This window comes from Sceloporus undulatus, chromosome 1, assembly GCF_019175285.1.
Source record: "Sceloporus undulatus isolate JIND9_A2432 ecotype Alabama chromosome 1, SceUnd_v1.1, whole genome shotgun sequence".
Lineage (NCBI taxonomy): Eukaryota > Metazoa > Chordata > Lepidosauria > Squamata > Phrynosomatidae > Sceloporus > Sceloporus undulatus.
In genome coordinates, this window is record NC_056522.1 from 183761896 (window position 1) to 183786926 (window position 25031).

Genomic DNA, 25031 nt, shown 5'->3' on the forward strand with positions numbered 1-25031 from the left:
GAGTTGGAAGAGACCTCAAGAACCATCCAGTTCACCCCACAGCCATGCAAGAATACACAATCAGAGCAATCCCAGCAGATCCATCCAGCCTCTGTTGAAAACTTCCAAAGAAGGAGACTCCACCACTCTCCAAGGGAGTGTGTTCCACTGTCGAACAGTCCTTACTGTCAGAATGTTCTTCCTAATGTTGAGGTGGACTCTCTTTTCCTGTAGTTTGAACCCATTGCTCCACGTCCTAGTCTCTGGAGCAGCAGAAAACCTGCTTGTTCCATCTTCAGTATGACGTCCCTTCAAATCGTTAAATATATCACTTCTTAACCTTCTCTTCTCAGGCTAAATATACCCAGAACCCTAAATCAATCCAGATCAGCATGGGTGACAGATATAGCACACATCAATTCCCCTGGCCATATTTATAGCCTCTGCTGGAGTTCTCACCACTGGCTGCTGAATTTGCAGGATGGAGGAGAGCAGCATCACTACTTTTTGACATGCAAAAATTGTTTTAAAAGTAGCCATTTTGTCATGGTGATTTTTGGCAGCTAGGCTGGAGTATGACCAGTGATTTGGTGAATTCCAGTGCTCAGCCATGGTGTAAATCAATAAAGCCAGCCAAAACATTTGAATGGCAGGTTGGGCAAACTGTATATCTGCTGTGCTTCCAACTTGAGGATGGTTTTGCTTGCAGTACCACAACCTGCAGCAGCATTAGCAAAGCCTTTGAGAGCTGCTTCAGTATGGTGGTTAACAACAAATTAGGAATACTGCTATGTACACAGTAGGTGAAGCTAGCAAGACCATTCTCATCCTGACCCCTCAATCAGTAATACATACAACATACATTTTACAGTAGCAGGGGCAACTATAGAAAGTCTGAGGGCCTATTTTCTGCCAGATGGGCCATGTAGACTGCCAAAAAATCAAAAACAATGGTGTGGCCAGCAATCCACTTGGCTTTTAAAAAACAGGTATTTTTAATATTAAATGGAAGGGACTGTGGCCCATTTAAAAGATGAGTCACTTCAGGAGTCTTCCAAGAGAAGCAGTTCACCCCTTTTGTACCAGAAAGAGGAAAGTTGGAGGGGAATAGTTATAGGCTGCCCAAACTGTATGAATCACACTTTCCCAACCCTTGTTGTACAAGATTGTTATATAAAACAAATTGTGAAGCATGCTGAAACCTCTGCAAAACAATTTGCAAAGGCAGAGTAATGCTATTGTTGATGTTTGGTGTACTGTGATATAGGATCAGACTACAAGAAGGTATTGTACACTCATAACAATCCTGGTTTCTATTTTCTACCTTTTAATTAGGTGACTCCGTGTCCTGTGAAAATGTATTGGGGTTAGGAACTGTTAATGAGGAAATGAGCAACTAAATGTCTTGAGAACATGTGCCAGCTAGTTGCAAAAATACCATACATACTCGACTGTAGGTTGATCTCATGTATTAGTGGAGGGCAGGTTTTGGGGCCAAAATTATGGATTTTTATATGACCCATAAGTTGAGGGTAAAACATAGGGGTATGTAACAAAGGATCTAAATGATGAAGCAAAGGAAAACAATACCAAAGAACTTACAAAATTCCAGCAGACATAACTTGGTGCTCACTTTAAAGGCTGGATGGATGAGAGAATAAAGGGAGGTCAGTGCTTCCAAAACAAATTACACTCTTTCCTTTCACCAGGGGATGGCTCTCTTTTTTAAAAATGACAGTTAAAGTACAGTACTACATTGATAGATGGATAAGTCAACTCAGGTTTTTTGGGTCAATTTTTTGAACTAAATTTCCAGACTTATGCGTGAGTGTATACAGTAAATTCAAACATGGAAGTTGCTGCCTTTAATTAAAGGCATCACTGAATTGTCAAAACATGCACAGACGTAAATATATAGATCTAGATATAGGTAATCTAAGATTGAAATGTAGTTTTCTGCCTGCTTGAATTTATAGGCTTTAACGTTTTCCATCTGTTTATATTTTCATACTTGTGGCAAAACTGGATTCAGGCACGGCTGCGCATCTGTAATGAAAATGATGCAATGCAGCTGTGGTTGCCACCTGCCTTCACAAAGATGCTGTTAATAAAGCCTTCCTGCATAATTCATACACTGAAGCTATTAAATGGGTTGCATACCTGTTGCTGTCTCAAAATATATTTTTTCTTGACCTTCTTGGCTCCAAGCTTCAGTGATTATTACTAAAAGTGGTGATGATTTTTTTCCACTCTAATCTGTTTCTTTGAGTACAGAAGAAAGATAGTTATCAGTATTTTTTAAAGTTAAGTGCAAGTTTGCAGCCCTAGATGAGTAAACTTGGGCATGTCAGTGTAAATTGAAGAGGGAAAAAAGCATGTGCTAATCCTTTGCATCCAGATACTGCATTTGGAGACCAAAAACACCTGAAGGGTCACAGTTGCCCAACCTTGCCCTAAGACACTGGTCTATAACCAACCCCACAGCAAAACTATATAGGCAAGTGTAGCACTCAGAAACACCTTGCATCCAGCCTCGTGTGTGCAGCATTTTTCTGCATGATTGATGTAATATACGAAGGACAGCCAAGGCAAAACCACAAATGGGGAATATCTACTAGCACAACAGTAGCTGGTTTAGTGCCTGAAAGTGACCAAACAAATATCCATTAGTGGCACCAGTCCAAAGAGTTCCCCTCTTCCTCCCACCACACCAGCATGAATTGTGGAAGCCGCAGTAGATACCATATTGTGGTTTGCCCCTTGACTTTGGCTCATGGCAATTTATAAATCATAGATAACCTAGTTCATTTTCCTGTTTGCATGTACAACGCCTCTTAGCATCTACTACTGTATAGTATTTGGAAGGTCAGAGGCATATAAATGACAAAGGACCACACAAGTAACCTCAAGGCTACATATGATATTCATTATCCACAGATGGGTTCCAAGTAATATAGATGGTGTTCTTTTGTGGATATGCTTATTGTTCGTTATTTGATTGACTTGTGGCTGGAATAGAATACAGCAATATGAACAGTTTGGACTTTGAAGACATAGTAGGACTTTTTAAAATGTCTGGCTAGATTTCTGCTGGCCATCATTGCGTAACTATCATCATCATCTCACGTTTTCCCAGCTTGGAATTCAAGGCAGCTAAAAACACAGTTTCTTACAGTTTTATAAAAGATGATTAAATTATCAAACTAATAATATCAAATAAATATTAAATCATTAAAAAAAACCAGCACAATAAAAATAGCAGATAGAACATCCAGTGCATTGTTTAGGTGTGATGTACCTTGTACATTCAGTCCTCAAAGGCCTGTCAAAACAGAAAAATCTTCACCTCTCTGCAGAATGAAAATAGAGAAGGTGCCACTCTGACCTCTCTGGATAGGTGTTCCAGATCCTGGGGCAGCTACCGAGAAGGTCCTTTCTCATGTTCCCACCAGATGTGCCTGTAGGGTTAAAGTGGAGGTTAACGTTAAGATGTATAATAGGGTAGCATGTAGCCCTCTAGAATAGATGTTGTTAGACTCTAGCTGCCATCTGAGCAGCATTGCCAGCAGTGAGGAATAATGAGTGTTGTAGTTCAACAACCTCTGTGGACCACATATTTTCTATCTCTTTTATATAGTTTAGCACTCCATTTCTATATTGGTTTTCTGGTTTTATTGATTTTGCTCACACTTTTTATTGAAAAATGGCTACTTTTGATTCTGACTGCAGTCTCATGAACTCTTTTATTTTATTTTTTCAAAACTGCAGATAGATTTCACTTGGACAAGAGAAATGAAGAAGATCAGCTGGATTAGAAAGAACTGGCTACTTGTGGCTGGGCTTTCCTTTGTTGGCGTCCATTTGGGGACCTACATTATACAGAGAGCCGCAAAGTCCTCTGCTAAATCTGGCTTGGAAATTAAATCAAAAGATATCGATGAATGACACCGTTTCCACCAATGCCACACAGATCTCTCATATAGCAGTTTGTTAAATATCAGATAAGCACAGCTGTATCCATATGTTTTGTCCTTGACTGCAAATGAAAACAGGAGCCTTGTTCTCACTTGTGTGTATATTGTTCATTAAAGAGTGTTTTATAGTCACGGGGTGCATCTAACTCTTGACTGGAAATTTATCGAGGAAGATGGCTCATGTTGATCTCAAAACACCTTCCTTATGTACCAGTGAACCTTTGGCTAAGGAACCCCTTAGCCATGCTCTATCAGTGTTCAGTCAAATGGTGAGGTCCTGCTATGGCCCCACGGGTAGGCTTAAACAGCTTCACAATGGTGTAGGTGGATATGTGCGCACATCATCGCAGTCCTCAGCTTTGCTTGGTGGCCTTTCGGTCACTCCTCCGGTGTTAAAGCTTCTGACAGCTTCCGTGCAGAATCATCTTGCACGCTTCAGTGACTGTGGCTTGTTTACGGCCATCTTTTGCTGCAGCCTGCTTGAAAAATTTCAAGACTTGAACATCACTCCTTGTACTTTCATTAAAATCAGCCAACACCTTTTGAGCCTGTGCATTGACTATCTTGCATCTGAAACATGCGGTTGTAGAATACCGGTGGATTTTAGGAGTTCTAAGATCCCTCTGACTCTGGTCCGTAGTGTATTAAACAGCAAACCTGCCTGCAGGCTTAGCAGAAAGGAAGCCGACCACATCAGCATTTTGGTGTTAGAAGCCTTTCTATTTACAATCCCAGAGAACATTGGCACCCATGTGGTGCTAGGAAAATGTCTTTACATCCCTGTAAAGAATAAGCGGGTTATGGATTCTGCTGTATATCCTGGACTTCTGATAGAAGTACCAGAACTGCACCTGGCAAGAATACCTCTGATCAAAAGAGATACTTCAGGCACAATTAAGATGGCACTTTTCTGTATGTCTCTGTCTGGAGACTTGTCCAACAGTGGAGAAGGAGCCATTGTTGTACCTCAAGGAGTTTCTTTAGAAGCAACAGTCTTAGGTCAGTTGCTTCATGTAGGCAAGCAAATAGTAAAGGATGGTGTAGGCGTTTTGGTGTGTCAGAAGGTCATCCACCCAGCCTTGCAACAGTACCTGAAGGAGAACCATGTTGTTGCAATAGAAAGAGTTGGACTGATGTTGATGGAGCCCCTGAAACAAATGACAGGTAATGACTACACATTCCTCCTTAATAGCTGTATAATATGATTCTCAAGGAAGAGTGATTTGACATGCCATCAGCATAGATCTGCTATGAATATTCTTCTGATGAGCTCCATTAGATGCCATTGGGTTGTTAATTAATATTTGCTGTTTGAATATGGTGTATAAAGCTAAGCAAATGCTACAGTGACACCTTAAAAATCACCTCCAGCATCCTAATCTTTTAAAGAGTTGCTTTCACTATCAGAAGAATATGCATTCAGACTTTCAAAGAACCTGCTTGCCCATTATCTTTTCTTTAGAATCTGGATCCATCAATGCTCTAGTTCCCATTGAGATGGTAAAGCTGTGTCTGGGTTGTATTGCCTAGGGGTGCTGCCACACTGCAGAGGAAAAAAAATTAACACCACTTTGTCATGACTCAATACTATGGAATTCTGGGATTTGTAATTTGGTGGGACACCAGAGCTCTTTGACAGGGAAGGCTAAATGTCTCACCAAACTATAAATCCCAGGGTTCCATAGCACTGAATCATGACAGTTAAAGTAGAGTCAAATTGCTTTATTTCTGCAGTGTGGCAGCAAGCCTGAAAGACCACGTTTGTTGTTAGTCCCAAGTACAGGTGGCCCATTGAATCAATGGGATCTTGTTAAGCAAGTACTTATGAAAGGTCCATTAACTGGCTGGGACCAACAATTGAATTTGTACTGGAGTACAAGTGGTGGCTGAAGTGACTGAATGCCGAAAAACCTTCATGTGGATAAATAGTATAACCAAGAGAAGGTTTGGTGAAAATCTTTCCTCTTAACTCCTGCTGCCTATGTAGGATTTTTCTTTTCTTTCTTATTAAAAAAATAAGCATTAGATCAATTGTTGAATTGTATATGCTGGCTAGAGCTCATAGGAATTGTGGGCTGAAAACCTTTGGAGGGCCACAGGTTGCCCACCTCTGCAGTAAATCATAGAATCATAGAGTTGGAAGAGACCACAAGGGCCATCCAGTCCAACCCCCTGCCATGCAGGAATTCTCAATCAAAGCATCCTCAACAGATGGCCATCCAGCCTCTGTTTAAAGACCTTCAAGGAAGGAGACTCCACCACTCCGAGAGAGTGTGTTCCACTCAAACAGCCCTTACTGTCAGGAAGTTCCTCCTAAAGTTGAGGTGGAATCTCTTTTCCTGTAGCTTGCATCCATTGCTCCGGGTCCTGTTCTCTGGAGCAGCAGAAAACAAGCTTGCTCCCTCCTCAATATGACACCCCTTCAAATATTTAAACAGGGCTATTATATCACCTCTTAACCTTATTTTCTCCAGGCTAAACATCCCCAGCTCCCTAAGTTGTTCCTCGTAGGACATGGTTTCCAGACCCTTCACCATTTTAGTCGCCCTCTGGACATGCTCCAGTTTCTCAATGTCCTTTTTGAATTGTGATGCCCTCTGTACTTTTTGAGCAACGTTAGTCATGATTAAACTTACATTTTGTTTTTGAGAGTAAGATAGAAATGATGTGAACTGTCTTCTGCTTTATGCATATGACACAAATATGTCATTTACTGCCTTGATGAAAATGAGGGCAGAATTGCTGAGGCAGAATAATCCAAATCCTTCTCTTAAGCAGCATGTGTATGTATTTTGTTTAGCAATTGAAGTTTGCCTGTGTGAGGTTGATGTACAGTGCTGTTCTCTTTCAGATATGCAGAAGCTAAATTTATGTCTTCTGCCTACAAGGCAGAAAGTTCAAAGAAAAATGTCTCCAGGATGCTGAGGTGGGGGGAAGCCAATGGACATTTTCCATTATTAGCTCCGTAAGACGCTATATTCATCCACCCATAAAGGAGAGCTAATGTTTGCACCCTAGCCTCGAGAATCCTAGCTCTTGCAGCAAAACCACAGCTCCCAAGAAACCACAAAGCTTTCCTGTTTATAAAGTGCAAATATGAGTAGAAACATTAACATCTCCCTGGCAGCACTGTAAAAATGAAGGCACATGATGCTGGCTTAAATCCAAAGAATCTCTTGCTCAAAGGAACTGTGCTTCAGTTCATCCGTCAGAGGTTGCTGATACCATGTCCTCTTCTGCATCACGCCCACTTCCAGAGGGTCCTATGAGAAAGGCATCTGCAGGTTGTGGGAAGGGAGAAATACCCATGTGCAGTTCTGTCACCTATCATTTTTGGAACTAACTCCCCATGTTTGCCTATAGTATGCTTTAATACACAGATAAATTTACTTAAAAAGGCATTGTCACCTTTTTGAATTTGGGTTTACAATTTGTTTAAATGATTTGTTTGCCACTCTTTGCTGTTTTCAGTGCCATTGGCTGGCAGAAAGAAATTGAAATTCTGCACATTATGACTGCTACCTGGCTGCTCGCCACCCCACCCTTAGATTGGTATAATATTATTGTGACAGAATAAGAAGGTCATGGTGAAAGCACAGGATTTGCTGACTGTACAAGCAATTTTTTATGTGTGTATATCGGATTACGTTTAAGAAGTTAGCAACTGCTGGGTAAAATGTTGGGCAGTCCTGACTTTTCACATTTTCCTTGCTTACTAGTTGTGGAAAATGACGAATGTCCGTCTTGATTATTGCCACTCTGTACTTTTTAAGCAACATTAGTCATGGTTAAACTTACATTTTGTTTTGAGAGTAAGACAGAAAACCATACTGTCTTGCACAACAGTATCCTAGAAAATATTTCATTTACAGCAGCAGATACTTTGATAAAGAAAATAGTGGCTTTTCATTTAATCTTAACCCTATAACTGAAATCCAATCTATCTATGGCATTCTACTGCATAATTATCATACAGTGTCTTTAATACAAAGACATGAGGGGACTTCCAGTGGACAATTGATGAGGCATTGTAAATCCTCAGTCATGCTTCTGGAAGTTGAGGACACCACCCTCCACCCCGGATTGGTAAAAGGGACATCTGGCAGGCAGAATCAGAAGAAATTAGTATTTTCTGTTTGTACAAAGAGTCCATTCATAATTTTTCTTCTATATAGTTATACCAGATGCAGAAATTGTAGCTCACTTTATGCGAAGGTAGATGCAGAAGTCTCTCTTTAATCTGCTGAATGCATTGAAAACAATTTTGCAAATATTTTTAGTTGTATTCCACCAACAAGCTGAGGGCTCATTCACCCAGTCTTCAAGAAGACCTCACTTTTCCCTCAGATCATCCCATTCATTAGGTTCCCTAACCCTCTATATGGGATTTGTGAAAGTTTAAAGGTCTGCTGGGCAGAGATGGGTAAACTAATACAGTGGTACCCCGGGATACGAATGCGCCGCCTTACGAAATTTCCGGGTTACGAAAAAAATCCATTTAAAAAAACTGTTCCGGGTTACGAAGGTTATTTCGGGTTACGAAAAATTTTTTGGTGCTTTCGGCGCTATTTCGCACGAAATCGCGGCTTTTCCCCATTAGCGCCTATGGCTTTTTCGCCTTACGAAGATTTACGGGTTACGAAAGCGGCGGCGGAACGAATTAATTTCGTAACCCGGGGTACCCCTGTATGCTCATTTGTTCCACTGAGGATATTTCAATTGTTGCCAGTTAGGAATATGTATAAGTATTTCTTCTTGTGCTCCATTTTAATCTCTTTTTCTTTTGTCCCTTTCTGTAGTTTTTAGTGAAACTCTTTCATCTTGTTATCAGCAACCATAGGCATTTCATGTGAACTTGTGATATCTGTACTACTAAAATAGCAGAAATACAACTTCATTCAAGAATTCAGTTGAAATGACTATTCCCCAGGCAAAAGCATCCAAGTTCATAAAAGGCTGACAATTTATTAATGTTAATGAATAGTAGTAAGGTTCAAACATTTAGAACCTCCCATCTTAATTACTAGCACATTTCCAGAAAAGTAATTTGTTTCAAGTGCCATTAAGTACTGTATATGAGCTTATGATCACAATCTTAGATTGTATGTCATAGACTGGTGAAAATTAGTTAATCTGTAACATGAGTCAGCCTCCACTTTCTACACAGAAGCAATCTGGGATCTCTCCCAGCTCTGCTACCCGAGCAGAATAGACAGTAGTCTGGGCTTTCTAATAAAGCACCTTCATAAGTCCTGAAGAATGGCCAATTCCTCCCTCCCTTGTCAATACATAGAATTGTTTTGCTTGCCTCATTAGGGCTGATCAGAAAACGACTAAATGTAATGGAGGGAGCAATTAGGAAAGATTTGTTGTTCCAACGCTTCCATTAATTTCAGCAAGGTTTGCTTGAAGAACCCCACAGAAACAGCATCTTAATGGAAATACCACTTCAGGAGTGTGGGATGGATTATTTCCAGTCCCTGATTGGTATAGGCTGCTTTGGGTTGAGGCTGCCACCGATATTTAGAGTCCCAAGAACAAATCCCCCAAAATCAATTTATTATTCAAACAGAGTTTTTAGAAGTTTGACTTGGTGTAAATTGTTTAATCTGAAAGAGATCTTTATTGCATCTGAAGGTTCATTTTAGTCCAGCATTCCATTTCCCACAGGGATTAACCAGATCATTCCAATATGGAGTGGGGAAAATATTCTGTTCTTGAGGCTGTATTAGTACCAAGGATATATGTTGGAGGGGGTGCATGTCAGCAGTGGGCACAGCCATGAACAGTTTTGCTACCCCACCCCATTAATATGTATAACCTCTCCAGAGCTGTGTAAAGGGAACTATGGGCCCAAACAGACAGGGCAAAATAAAGCTGTTTCAGGTCATGTCAGAGGTATGCTGTTTAAATGATGCATGTCTTCCTGGAAGATGAATTGAAGCACCTAGACTGGGCTCTACAGGCTAATGGTTACTCCAACTCAGACATCAGAAGGGCTGCCAGACCTGTAGGAGTGAAGCAACTGAAATACATAAACACCTGGACAGGAAAGAAGAAACCCTTAAAGTAAAAAAAAGTTTGGCTACAAGTCCTGAATAACACCAAAATCACGACCCAGCAAATGCAAGTGAAAACTACCCAGGGTGAGGGGGATTCCAAGCAGACAATGGATCAGTATATATATACTCCACTCTCTTCAGTACCAGCATTCTCTGAAGATGCCAGCCACAGCTGCTGGTGAAATGTCGGGAATAAACTCTTCTAGAACATGGTCTCATAACCTGAAAACCCCACAAAAAACTGTGGATGCCAGCCATGAAAGCCTTCAACTTCACATTAAATATCTGTTTGAAGTAAAATGGTTCTTTCATGCAGATGAAAGAAGAGCAGGAAAGGGCCCAACCAAGCCACCCTTGGGAACAGTCTGGGAGCAGCCACCAAGAAGGCTCTCTCCCATGTCCTCTTCAGATGAGAAACCAGAATTTTCTATCCTGATGTTACTTTTGCACAAATGACCTAGTCTCAATGCCCACTATTCACAACACTGCTGTTCTCTTGACTTGCAGAATGGTTGAAAAGCCTTGGACCAAGAGAAGTGTGGCTCCCCGGCTGCTAACTGGGCAATATGTGGCCCTTTAGATGTTGCTGAGCTGCAGCTTCCATCAACTCTAGTCGGCAGAGCCAATGATGTGGAATGAAGAATGATGGAAACTTGCTGTCTAGGAACACCTGGAAGCCCTTGCAATGTTCATCCACGGTTCCATGAGTGTGTATCATGTATCCCTTTATATCAGTGGGTTTCAACCTTCCTAATGCTGCAACCCTTTAATACAGTTCCTCATGTTGTGGTGACCCCAAACCATAAAATTGTGTTGTCTTGGTTCCTGAGACCATTGGAAATATGTGTTTTCCGATGGTCTTAGGTGACCCCTGTGAAAGTGTTGTTTGACCCCCCCCCCCCAAAGAGATCGCAACCCACAGGTTGAGATTCACTGTTCTACAGGAAGGGCAGGTGGGCAAGCAGGCACGCACTGAGGGTGTACTTTATTGTTCACCGCTGTGTATCATCTTTGTTTCCTCCATCCATTACCAAAATTGCTTCTGGGAGGGTCTGTGGGATCGCTGGCAAAGCAGTGAGCACCAAGTTGAAGCAACATCCATGGCGGGCTCCCCAGGAGGTTTCCAAGAAGGTGGTCAAGGTGCCGCTACCACCCAAGAGCACATTGAGAATTTTTTTAAATAAAAAACTATGGAATTTATCACACGGAGGGCAAATTGGTAAAATCCCATGCACAAACGGGATTTTAAAATCTGGGTGTTGTTTGTCAGATGCGTTGGCCTGAAAGAGAAATCACACAAACGTCGTCTGAAGAACATCCCACAAATGTGGATTGTTTCCAGTTTAAATTTAATTTCTGCACAGGATTCATCCCATGTGATAAATTCATATGAAACCATCTTCTTCTGCTGTCATGGCTGGAATATCTGTTCTGCTAAGGAAGCAGGGAAATTGGAAGACTTGCTGCCTGGTTTTTTTCAGTTTCCAGCTCCAGGGATCCAGAATGCCTTCCCTCCCCACAACAAGGACATCCATTTGTCCATCCCTCTGCCTAAATATTGTTAACCTGAGGCCATGAGGGTGCTGAAATTGTTTTCCCCGCTGGATTCATCCACTGGAGCAATCCTGAGTAGGCAAGAATAATAGTCCATTGGATGGATCCATACAAATGCCATGAAATCCTAGTGTTGTAACTGTGTAGTGTGAAAAGGCTCTGGGTGAAGGGATTAAACACCTCAGTATGTTCATCTACAGGTTTTTATCTAGGAATGGCTGCCTCCGAATTTAAAAAAAAAAATAACAGATGGAGAGCCCTATGGTTTCTGAAGTGACATAAAATTTCACCTAAATGGTGGGCAAATGTTGTTCTCTCTGAACTTCTGATACTCCAAGAGAAGCACAACCAACTGTATTTGTAAACACAAAAACGAAGAAACAAAAGAGAAAGAAACAGAACTATTTCCAATGTTCTGATTTTTATTAATTTTGCATTATGGTTGTTATGTCTATTTGCCAAGTTCAATTTGGCAAGTTTTAAAATTATAAGTTTAATTTGATTCCTATGAAACTCTCAAACAGCCAAACAGGTGGTCCCTGCCGGATGCCCAGAGGAAGGTGAAAAACCTCCAGGGTCTCAGGCCAATCTGCCCTGGAGGAAAATTCCTTCCCGACCCCAAAAGTGGCGACCAGTGCTACCCTGGGCATGTTGACAAGAGCCTTCCTTTTGCAAACAAATGGTGAAGCTCCCTCCTTCCATCTCTCCGTGTAGAAGACATGCTGGCATCTTCCAGAGTCCATCGCCGCCATCAAGGAAAAGCCATCCTGTCTGGACTGCGTGATGTTTCTTCTGAATTTTATTTTAAATTTATTAAACAGTGAATCTACTGTATCTAATTATATTTTAGGAAGCAGGATTTTTAAAAAATGGATCAGCAAATTCTTACTGGAGTATCATTTTGTAGTGATGCTCGACATCTTGCTATACCCCGTTTCCAAATGGTAAGAGTTTTCTTATTTGGATCTCTGAAGACCTTTTAGCATTTCTTATTTGGAAAGTGGGCTTCATATTTCAAAAATTCCCTATGCATATACAGTATTTTATTCATTTTCTTTCAGAGGCTTGTCATTCTCTGCTGAGTTCAGTTGGGCAGGTTTTTACAACAGTAAAGATCACTGAGGTCTTTCTTACATAAACTTAATCTAGAAAATGATGACATTGAAAAAGACAAAGATTTCTCAAAGCCTGGATCCGTCAACAGTCAGAACGAAGATTGCATTCAAGGAATCAGAAGACTAGGACTGGGAATGGCAGTTATGAAAGAACTGGACAAGATCATTAAATGCAAAGCTATAACACTGAACACTAAAGAAAGCATCATCCATACCATTGTATTTCCCATCACCCTGTACGAATGTTGGAGATGGACAGTGAAGACTGCTGATAGAAAGAAAATCAACTCATTTGAGATGTTGTTCTGGGGAGGAGTGCTGAGGATACCATGGATGGTCAGGAAGACATGGGTACAAGAACATACCAAGTCTGAACCCTCCCTAGAAGCCAGGATCAGCAAACTAAGGCTGTTGTATTTTGGTCACGTAACAACTTACTGAGTTGGATAGACTGAGTTACGGAGGCTACAGCTCAAAGAACTCTGCAGAGTGGTTGAGGATGGAGGGTGTTTCATTCATGGGGTTACCCTGACTTAATGTCGACTTAAAGGCAGTTAACAACAACTGTAACAAAATACATTAATTTTTCAACCATCCTAACAGGTGGACACTGCTGGATGCCCAGAGGAAGGCGAAAAACCTCCAGAATCTTGGGCCAATCTGCCCTGGAGGAAAATTCCTTCCCGACCCCAAAAGTGGCAGTCAGTGCTACCCTGGGCATGTCAGCAAGGACCACAGACCACTAACCTGCCAGCTCTTGCTCAGTCCAAACTTATTCCTTCTTACCTTATGGCTTACAGAATAAGCCTCTTTCTGCATTGACAGGGTTCATTTATGGACATCACTTACCTTGTGACAGTTCCCTTGAAGTTAAATTCTGTTGAGATGTTCTCCATCCTTCTTAAACATTCTGCATTCACAAGTTTCATACTTCTACATCACTTAACTTCTGATAATTTATTTGAAGTTAATGTCTGCTGAGATATTTTTATGAATTAATGGACTTTCCCAATGACCTCTCTTCATTTATCTGGAGGAACCTGATATACAGCAATGAAAACAATGCATTACACAATGTTTATAGTGTATGAAAAGAAAAGGGTGAAACTGCAAAGGGCTTCCAGAAATTTTAGGATCAAAACTTTTGCTTCACCTTGTTGTGCATGATGGGATGCTGCGCCCACATATCCTCAGCTTTCTTGGATACTGGAGCTTTAGTCCTTCTGAGTATTCAAGTATGCAAGATTGAGGAGAAGAAGCATCAATACACAGCTGTTGGTTTGCAGGGGGGAAAAGGAGGAGGGGGTGGGACCAGAAGTGAAGTGGAGAATACAGTGGTGCCTCGGGTTACGAAATTAATTCGTTCCGCGGCTAATTTCGTAACCCGAAAAGTCTTCGTAAGCCGAATTGCCATAGGCGCTAATGGGGAAAAGCCGCGTTTCGTGCGAAAAAGCCGGAAAAAGCACCAAAAATTTTCTTCGTATCCCGAAAAAACATTCGTAACCCGGAACAATGATTTCCTATGGGATTTTTTCGTATCCCGAAAATTTCGTAACCTGGGTATTTCGTATCCCGAGGTACCACTGTACTCACCTGGAAAGTCGTCGTCTCTGGGATTAAGGAAAACTCAGGTTTCTGGGAGCTAAATTCTCTCTCTGGTCATAAAACCAACCCAATTGTTGCATCTGAAAGAATATAGCCTCAGCTGTTCATACTGACCAGCCATAAAGAGGGAAGGGTCTATGCAACTTCACTTGATTGGAGTCATCTCTTAAGTTATGCTGACCAGCAAGCAAACTAGGCTTCAGAGTTGATTTGGAAGAAGTGAGTCCAAAGGAAAGAAGATGTGGTGTGGCCATACTGACATTAAGTAGAATCATAGAGTTGGAATGGACCACAAGGGCCATCCAGTTCAACCCCCTGCCATGCAGGAACTCTCACTCAAAGCATCCCTGATAGGTTGTCAAATCCTATGAAGAATCTCCTTACCAGAGGGTCCTTGAAAAGGGAAGGTCTACCCTCGAAATGGTAATGAAAATAAATAGTCAGCAGGTAGCGCTTGATTGATGTCAGGCACAGTCCCGAGTCCACCAGGGACATTAAGAACTCCAGGACCATCAGGACCGACACTAGGGATGGAGAGATGTCTCTCTTGGAGAGAAGGTCCAGGAACTTGTTCCACTTACATTGGTAAGACGTTTGTGTTGAGGGCTTTTGGGCAGCCAAAATAACAGTCCTAATAGAACCAGAATCTCTAAGGATGAATCTCTATGCCACCAACGGGAGCGTCTCTATGTCTGGGTGCAGGACAAATCCTTTGTGAAGGGACAGAAGGTCAGGACAGAATTCCAGCCGGAGGTAGGTCCTTCGAGACAGATATAGAAGGGGGGCAAACCACAGCTGCCTCAGCCACCATGGTGTGATGAGGATGGCATTGGACCGGTCCAATGTCATCTTTGCCACAACCCTTGTGATGAGTGAGAAGAGAGGAAAGGCATAAATTAGTCCTTCTGACCACACGAACTGGAAGGCATCTCCCTGGAAATCCTGTGTCCTGTTTTGAGAGCAGAAACTTGTATAGTGAGTGTTCTGAGGAGAGGCAAAGAGGTCGATCGTTGGCTCGCCCCACAGATGGAAGAGGTAGGCAACCGTCTCAAGATGGAGGCACCACTCATGGCACAGGTTGGAAGACCTGCTGAGCCAGTCCGCCAGTTCATTTTCCTCCCCTGGAAGGTGAATGGACTGGAGGAGGATCCTGTTGTGGATGCACCAGTCCCAGATCCTGAGGGTGATCTTGAGCATTATCCAGGACGTCATTCCTCCTTGTTTGTTGAGGTAGTACATGATGGTAGTGTTGTCTGTCAGAAGAAGTACTACCTTGTCAGAGAGGAGCGACTGGAACACCCTGAGGTCTTGTCAACTTCCAACATCTCCAGTGAAGTTTAGAGTGTGGCCCAGAAGGAAGACAGTCTGGAGAAAACTTGGAAACGTGTTTTTACTGGCACGCAGACCAGTCAAGACTAGGCTGATAGTTTCTGTTCTGTTCTGCACAGCTTTCAGTTTGCACAAAAATTAGAGGATGAGGTCTGGGAGCAGAAGTGAAGTGGGGAATACTCACCTGGAGGACTTAGTCCACCTGGACAACCATCACTTTTGGGATTAAGGAATACTCACATTTCTGGGAGCAAAATTGCTCACAATTCTGGTGATGAAACCAACCCAACTGGAGAATCTGAAGGTGCACAACTTCAGCCATTCATATCTTGGCCATAAGGAAAGTTTCATGCAACTTCACTTGACTGGAGTCATCTCTTAAGTTATATAGACCAGTAAGCAAACCAGACTTGGTAGTTGGTTTGGAAGAAGTGAGTCCAAAACAAATGAGTCATGGATCATAGTGGCAGTAGGTAAGAAGGAAGAGATTTTGGAGGGAATGTGAAAATGTATTTTTATCTATCTATCCATTCTTTACAGGCAAATCTGCTCAACCTTCTAGAGCTGCAGTTGCCTGCAGCTGCTCCATTGAAGCACGGATTGGGGCCTGGGCAGCCACAGCGGCAGCCCAAAGGCCCCAATCCGTCACTTTTCGGGACCAAGGAGAAGTGGTAAAATGCTGCTCATCCCTGAATTTGAAAAGGGGTGTCCTTGGAGCTTCATGCCCCAGGACACCCCGGGAGCCGCAGCCAGGAGAGAAAGGGGCTGTTTGGTAGCTGCGGGAATGAGGCATTCCCCCAGAAGGAGCTCTGTTTCGGAGCTACTTCCAGCATCGTGCCTAGGCCACCGTAAGCAGCCTGGGACGGCGCAAGGGCATCACACACGCGCCACCCTGTTTGGAGGCGGTGCACATGTGACGTAATCATGGCAGCCCCCAGGTGGATGGGAGGCAACCATGATTATGCCCTCATCACGTGCTAGGGTTAGGCCTCATGTGGGCGGAGTGCCCTGAGGCAACCCTAGCACATGACGACATCACGTAAGGCCCATCTGGAAAGGGGCAGTGAGACATTTGGAGGTCAGACTCTTCATGAATGGTTTTCTCTGGATCTTCTTTGATGGTTCTGGATCTTCTCATCTTCCAACATGAATCCACCCTCTTCCACCAGCCTTTTCTCCTCCTTTCCACCAATTGGCCCACTGTCTTGAATGGATCAAGGCTGACCAAAGAGATTTGCTGAACAACAAATGCCCTCCTCCATTCCCTTGAGCAAATATAACTCTGCCACTGAAGACAAGTTGGTACCCAAAGCCAAAAATCCCACAAACCATGCTTCCCTTCCCGGAAGGAAGGCTAAAATAACAAAGACTTGAAATAACCAGCCATTACCTGCCTTTTCTTGACACGTATCAACAGTTAACTGCCTCAACCTGGGTACTTGGAACAGCCTTAACTGCCATAGAACAATAAGTGCATCACAATGGAAGTCATGGAGCATCATCCCTGCTCTGTTTAGGCCACAGTCAGATGAGAATCCTGAAATTTTCTCCGAGTCTTTCTTCTTCAGCTCCAACTTTGCTTAGAAATATCTTCATCCTATACTTCGGATTCTTCTGAAAATCTGAATGGATGCTGCAAAGCAAAAACAGATAGATGATGTTCACCTCTGTCTTTCAAGCAAAAGTGACTACAAGGGAAAGAGAAGGAAAAACAATCAAGAACGAAGATGTGTAAGAATACCTCATGGAGTTCTTAAAAGGTGCTATTATGTCGTTTGAAGATAGGATGCTCCTCTCTTCTTCTAGACATCTTGTTGATGCATTTCGTCCATGAAAAGGCTGCCATCATATTCCTCCAGGTGTAGGTCCTTGGGTTTGTGGCTTTCCTATGACATGTTTTCATTCATTTTTAAATGTTCTGCACCCACAGGGTTCATTTCCAAAAATCACTCACCTGGTAACATTTCCTTGAAGTTAACTTCTGTTTAGATGTTGTCTGTCATTCTCAAATGTTCTGCACCCACGGGGTTCATTTCTGGACATCACTTACCTTGTGATAGTTTTCATTGAAGATGACTTCTGTCAAGATGTTTATACGAATTCATGGTCTTTCTCGATGACTTCTCTTCAGTCACCCACAGGAGCCTGATATACCACAATGAAAATAATTTATTATGCAATGTTTATAGTTCCCAAAAAGAGAAGGGTGAGGTTGCAAATGGCTTCCAGAAATTTTGGAGCCAAACATTTGCTTCACCTTTTGGTGAGTGATGTTATGCTGCATTCAGATTCTCCTAGCTTTCTTGGATACTAAGCTTCAGTCCATCTGTTGTCACCCAAGTCTGCAAGATGGAGCACAGCTGTTACATGGGATCAATCAAATGAAAGGGTCTGGGGGAGGAATACTCACCTGTGTGCTAACAGACTTTCCCATCCACCACTTTGTCTCATTGGATGGAGCATAGCTCTTGAACATTAACTGTTAATAGGCAATTGCATGGAGCCCAGAGGAAGAGATCCTGCTGAGGCTTCCCTTCCTGCCCTTGTAATCAGAGATGACACCCTTCCTTCCTTCCTTCCTTCCTTCCTTCCTTCCTTCCTTCCTCCCCTCTGCAGCACAAGATGTGGGTTACAGATGTGGTCCTTGTTCCAAATGGAAACTTAGGAGGCCTGGGTTGGAGATGATGCGGTTGCTTTTTCTGGTTGGCTATTTTCTCCAAGTGTTTCTTCCAACATTTCTTAGAAATATTTTCAGGGCTGCTGGTCTTGGTGCTCACCTTGGTCGGGAAGTTCACCATCCTGGGCCCCTAACAGCCCTCCTGCCCTGGCCCTTCCACTTTCTGGCCCTCTGGGGACCAAGGCTGCCCAATCCAGCCCAGATGCCTTGACAGAACCTCCTTGCCAAGTGCAATGAGACAGAGATAGTGAGAAAGAGGAGGAGGAAGATGATGAGTAAGGGGGAAGAAGGAGGAGGAGAGGAGGATGAAGAAGAGTAAGGGGATGAAGAGAAAGATGAAAAGTAGGAAGAAGAGAGGAGGAGGAGGAGGAATTCCTAAAAAAACAGCATACTTTTTTTTTAAAAAAAAGTTTTTTATGACCCTCAATTTTGCAGACCTGTTTAATTGACAGGTCAACCAACCAAATGATAACAAGGGTTGACCCTGCTTAGCTTCCAAAATCAGGTCAGATCTGATGCCTTTGGGGCATTCACCCACATTGAAATGGTGGACTTTAAGGAAAGTATTGGAGCTGGTCCGTCAGTTCGTTGATTCAAAGCACTGGCTCCCAAACTTTGGTCTTCCAGGTGTTTTGGACTTCAGCTCCCAGAAGCCCCCCAGCCAGTTAGGATGAAGTTCAGGGATTCTGGGAGCAGAAGTCGAAAAAAAATCTGGAGGACCAAAGTTTGAGAATCACTGATTCAAAGGATGGTCACCAGGTGGCATCCAAAAACAGGATAGGACACCAAAATGCTTTCATGGGCATCATTCTCCTTTATGCCAATGAAAAGCCCTTCAACCATGATCAGAACTGGCTTTGGAAAGTTCTAGAGCAGTGGTTCTCAACCTTCCTAATGCTGCAAGCCTTTAATACAATTCCTAATGTTGTGGTAACCCTCAGCCATAAAATTGTGGTGTTTCAGTTCTTAAGACCATCGGAAATATATGTTTTCTGGTGGTCTTAGGCGACCCCTGTGAAAGGGTCGTTCGACACCCCAACGGGGAGAACTGCTGCTTTAGTTATTGTTGGACTTTTATGTACCAGCAGCCCTAGTTAACATAGACAATGGGGAAGTATGTTGGGAGTTCCAATCCAACAACAACTGGAGGGTGACATGATTTCCATCCTAGGTTACACCTTGAAACATTTCAGTTCCTGTTCACTGATTTGGATTCAGTTTTATGCAACACTATAGAATACTTGGTTTTTCTGTTTCTAAGATGATGCATGTATTTTTTTTTTTTTTTTTTTTTGCCTGTCCTGAACAGATTCTCAACCAATACCTTCTCTACAACTTGTGTCTCCTGCTTGTTATGGCCATTTGAAGGACTTGCGAACTCAGTGTATTGCTTCAAAATGGTTCTTTCATCTAATTCCTAATGACCCAGTTGTCTGCAGCTTGATGCTGTGTAACAGGAATGAAACAGCATGGGATGAACTGAAGGTAGGAGTAATCTCTATAAATATCTGTTGTAATGCCTACTCTCATAAACATTTGAGAGGTCTTATGATTAAATGTTGAATCACTGGAAGAACTCTGCTAGCTCATCTTTGCTAACTGACAGAAAAGAGACAGTTCATCAAGCATTTTAGAGTCAAACTAAATGTTAAAAATAAACGTATATTCCCATGGATTAACTTGTTTTAACCTTGGACTGTGGGATTTCCTCAAGGATTTATGCCTCAGCTGTTGGATTTGCAAATTAAGATCATGCTTATCTTCCAAGTGATGAGTCACAAAACAAAGCACATATAATGCAAGATACACAGCTGAGGAAAATCACAAGCAGTGACAAATAGACATCTTTCCCCTCTTTTGTTAGTCTGCACCTCTAATAAACCCAGTCCAGATTGTTGTTTTGCCACCGCTTTTGTGAGTGAGAAACATTTATCCTCTCTTTGGGAGATTTGCAACTGAAGCAAAGAATCACTCCTTAGAACTGCTTGCTTCACTTCACCACCCTCCCAGGGATGTAATGGACGATTTGTGCAAAAATGAGGGCCACTGCTTTGAGAAATAAGAATTCTTTCCTCCCCTCAACATGAAATTTTCCTTCAGTCCCCAAATTTCTAGCATTGCAGACAGTGAGGCATTGAAAAATCATCCACAGCAAGTTTATTGCTGTGTTCCTTGAGTAATTTCTGGTGCTTTTTTTCATGGCAAGATTCATTCAGAGGGGTTTTGCTTTGCCTTCCTCTGAAGCTGAGAGAGTGTGACTTGCCCAAGGTTACCCAATGTGTTTCCATGACCAAGTGGGGATTCAGACTCTGGTCTCCAGAATCATAATCCATCACTCAGACCACTGCACCATGTTGGCTCTAATATTGTACTTATCACGTATTAGTTGTATTTTCATTGAGGTGGGGGGCAGAATAATACTTTAACCTCAACAACTCTGTGAGATAGGTTAATTTGAGAGAGAATAACATCAGGAACTGCTGAGGCTAGAACTAGGAACTAGGAATACATGACTCTGTTGCATTGTAGGGTTAGCCATCAGGAACTACAATGTGGACCATCTCCCTGTGTAGTGAAGGGTTCCCAGATACCTTGCCCTGGCATATAGGCTTGCTCTGAAAATTAGGGTTTTAGGGGTTTTCTGTTCAAAATAAAAGTTTCACTGAACAAATTTAATTTTGACTTATTGTAATTCAGGGATAAAGAACCTTTGGCCTTTCAGATGACTGGGACTTCAGCCTGATTAGTGTTATGGGACAGTAGGAGTGGAGGTCTAAAACATTGCCCGGGTCAAAGGTTTCCCTAGCCCTGGTCTAACTCCTGTCTCAACCTCGTGGCTTCTACATGACTCCTACTTGTCCTGAGCTCTGAATGGGTATTTGCCCAAAGCCAAAACCAAACATCTAGCTGGGAGCCAAGCTTCACCCACCTTTCCTTATTCATACATCTGCCCTGTTCATGTATGACAGGGTGGGCAACCTCAGTTGGTCCCGAAGCCATATCTACCTCAGTTTTCACCACTCCTGAACCTCCACAGGCTGTGTCCATTTTTATGAAATCAAAAGTAAAGTAAAGGTCACTTTCCCCAAAAAAATGCTAATTTGGGCCAAAAGAAGATTGGAAATGGGTGGGCATTAAATGCCTATGTAGAGACAGAAAGCTGCCTTAACATACACTTATAGCAATGGAGCAAACATATGAACACCATACAGAGTTGTCATGTGTGTGTTACCGAATTGGGATTTCTGACTGTCATACATGAAATGAGGATGTGGCATTTCTTATTAACAATAGCTTAATACAAGACTGGGCACAATGTTTCTATTAAACAAGCAACTTGCTGTCTTTTCTTTTACATATTTGATAAAGGGGCTGGATTCGGGAGACCTGAGTTAAAATCTTTACTCAGACTTAAAACTCGTCTGCTGTATTGTTGTGTCCCAGAAGTGACTGTGTTGGTTATGTGGATAAAACAGGATCAGCCCTCTATACACTGTCTAGTGCTCCTTGGACAAAGTAGAATTATTGAATTTTGGAAAGTGGAGATGGGTGAGAGGAGACCTCCACTTCGAAAATAGACTCTTAAAGAGTCTTCATTTTTCTGATGACTTCTTCCTTCCTTCCTTTGTGTGTGTGTGTGTTTGTTTGTTTTCAATAACAAAATGTTTGGTTTCTTTCCTATAGCTTGCCTGTCAAACTGCAGAACATGTCTTGCAGTTAACCCTCCGTGATCCCTGGGTTTTGCTTGGCGGTGGCTGCACAGAAACTAATTTGTCCTCATACATCAGGCACATGGTATGCAGAGCTTTGGGAGGATATTTAAAGCTGCTTAATGTACTTAAGTCCAGTCAGTTTATAGGAGATTATGAGAAGGGGTGAAACACCTTACTGAGACTCTGTGTGTGATGCACAGGTCTGTGATTCTTACTTCTGTTCAGACTTTTCTGTGTTTAAAGACAAAACACCATGGAAAGGCTGCGAGCTAGAGCAGAAGAAAGGTGTGTAGAGGGAAAATGTTCAGCCCCATGTTCCTTAGTTCTTTTTCTCAGCTCAAAATCACCATCTCCACTTTTAACAGCATTTCTCCCATGCAGTGCCCATGACTGCCAGGGTGCCCTCAGACCTTTCCCTTGGTGTCCAAAAAGCTGCCTATTCCTCCCTCATTTAAAGTAATTGTATTGTTTGTATGGCGTTTTACCCCACCACAGTAATGGACAAAAAATCCAAGCACATTTTCCCCAAAAGCCTCTGAGGGCCAGAAGAATTCCCCAGAAGAGGGCTGGCTTTTGACATGTTGAGCTCCCCAGCTGTATTAAGTTTAAGAGGCACACATCATAACCACCGAAAAATGTATTATGAAATTTAGAACTTATTTACTTATTTATGTAAGGGGATGTGAGTTTTGAGGCCTCTCATAATCTGAGACTTGAACTGTAGTTTCTAAGGCCATGTGTGTGTCAAATTGGCACTGCATGAAAACTTTGCAGTATGTCCTGGGCTCAAGGCAAAACCAAAAAACAAAATGGACTTCTTCCACTTTGCCTGGTGAACAATGGAGAGAAGAGGGAGTCCTGGACAATTGTACAGGGGGTATGGAGGGTGGTAGGACAGTCATGGGTAGAGGGAGAAAGAAGGATTGGAATCTGTATGGGATGTGTTTTCTGTGTCTATTCCTACCCAGAGTATAATCCACTGAATATAATGGAACACACACAGAATTGTGCTGCCTGTTCTTCTCTTAACCATAATTTGCTAGACCATTGGTTGACACTTTTAATAGTCTTTTCTTCTGTTTCCTGTTCTAGAGCTCTACTGTGGCAGGAGGTACTTTGGAAGAACTGTGCTGTTCTTGGGCAGAGTTCAAGATGGTGACTGACTCCTTTTGTTCTGCATTAGAGTCTGTAGCTTGTTGCCTAGACCATGATGGTGGCAACGTTCTCACTGATACGAAGTGGGGTCATTTTTGGTCTGTTCCACCTGATGTTCCTAGCAGGTCTAACTGGTCAGACTTAATTTGGAAGTGTGGGTGTGGTCTTTGTGACAAAGAGCAAAGCCTCCATTGGAGGATGCTGAAGAGTTGTGCCAGTCCTTTCTGCCCACAAAGTTGTGTCAATGAGTCTTCTGTAAGCTCCGCTGACAATCTGATTCTGGACTGTTTTGCTGCCAAAAAGAATGGTCTTCAGGTTGCTGTGGAGATAGCCAATCTGCTTCTAGATATCTCATATGTAATTGAAGATCAGAATTAGCTGTGTTTGAATATCCTATGTACAGTGACCTTCTCAGGCATGCCATCCTCCTTGAAGAATATCTTAATGAAGATTGTGAGGCACCCGTGTCAAAAAAAAGGGCATTCAATGTGGAAGCTGCAGGTGTAACACAAGCCTATATCCCTCACTGTCTTTTGTACCCATGGAAGAACTCTGCACATGGCTCCTTCTCTGTTGATTTGATATGGCCAAAAGATGATCATGACTGGACTAAATCTTTCCTTGGTTCAAAATATGTATTTCTGTTTGTGCATGTGTTTAGTCTCATCCCACAGTGAATCTGTACACACATGGATAAAGCATTTCATTGGGAAGTCTTACAAACTAATAAGCCTAGCATTTAGCAAGGCAGTGGTGGAAACTGATGAGAGGCTAAGCACAATCACATTACCTCAAGACTGTCAAGGTGATACTAGAGAGAATGGAGCTGAAGTCACTTTATAGCCACCTTCCAAGATTATCTTATTGCTGTTCAAATAACAGCAGAGACTTGTCAGCCTAAAATGTCAAATAAGTGAGCTGTGAATTCATAGCAAGTTAATTAGAAAATGCAAAACCAAGCTATGTGTCAAAATCATTGTAGGTTGTATCTAATTCATTTGAATTTATGTCAAAGGCAGATCAGATAAAGCTGTAAAATTAATATTTATTGCTTTAATTCTATTGAAATTGTCAAAGCTTCAAAACGTTTTTCATAGTGTTGTTCATGTTCAGTGATTATAGTTTAACCAAGACAACAACAACAACAACAAAAGAGGAAAATTTCTTATCCCACTGCTTGCTGCTCTTGCTGTTTTCTTTGGAGATCTGTATCATTCTTACTTTTCAAAAATGATCAGCTTTCCAATAATTAAAATGAGAAAGTAGACTAAAATGCTTGTGTGTTTTCCTAAACCCACTTTAAAATTAGCCAGATTGGACCTCGTAACGTAGTAGAATTTAAATTGGCTTTTGAAATAGTAATCGTATTGTATAGCAGTTTAATTTGTGGCAACCTAAATTGTGAAATACCCCACCTTGGCTTTGGTGCAGTTTCACACTGGTGCAACGATAACACTTAGTTTAAATTGTTAAGAGGGGCCTTTTTGGAAGGTTTACGTTACATTACATTATTTTACATTCCATTCCATTATTTTTACTGTTTTCAGTTTTAAATTGTTTATACATATTTTATTGGAAACCACTAGGAGATCTTAGGGTTATAGGATGAGTTATAAATATTATAATAAAATAAATAACAAAATTATTCCCTGTCATGTTAATCCTGCTCATGTTTTCATCACTGTCTGGAACTTAGATTGTGTTTGTTCTTTTCCTCCTGACAAATTTGCAGGCATTGTCCATGACTACAAGTGAGATAGGCACAATCTGAATATAGTGAGGCTCATTCAACCCCTTAATGATGAACTTAAATGTATGGGTTTTTTTTCCTGAAAAGATATATAATTTTTATGTTTCATCCTCAAATG

At 42.0% G+C, this 25031-nt stretch overlaps 2 protein-coding genes across 2 annotated transcripts; both read left to right on the plus strand.

The window, feature by feature from the left end:
- Positions 1-3771: 3771 nt before the first annotated feature.
- Positions 3772-4085, plus strand: MKKS (MKKS centrosomal shuttling protein). Its single transcript, XM_042475612.1, has one exon. The coding sequence runs from the start codon at positions 3772-3774 to the stop codon at positions 3922-3924; it is 153 nt and encodes a 50-aa protein (XP_042331546.1). The 3' UTR covers positions 3925-4085.
- Positions 4086-4124: 39 nt separating this feature from the next.
- LOC121934756 (McKusick-Kaufman/Bardet-Biedl syndromes putative chaperonin-like) lies at positions 4125-24767 on the plus strand. The gene is made up of 4 exons (XM_042475568.1): positions 4125-5117; positions 19605-19780; positions 21980-22090; positions 23101-24767. The coding sequence occupies exons 1-4, from the start codon at positions 4127-4129 to the stop codon at positions 23539-23541; spliced, it is 1719 nt and encodes a 572-aa protein (XP_042331502.1). The 5' UTR covers positions 4125-4126; the 3' UTR covers positions 23542-24767.
- The last annotated feature ends 264 nt before the right edge of the window (positions 24768-25031 follow it).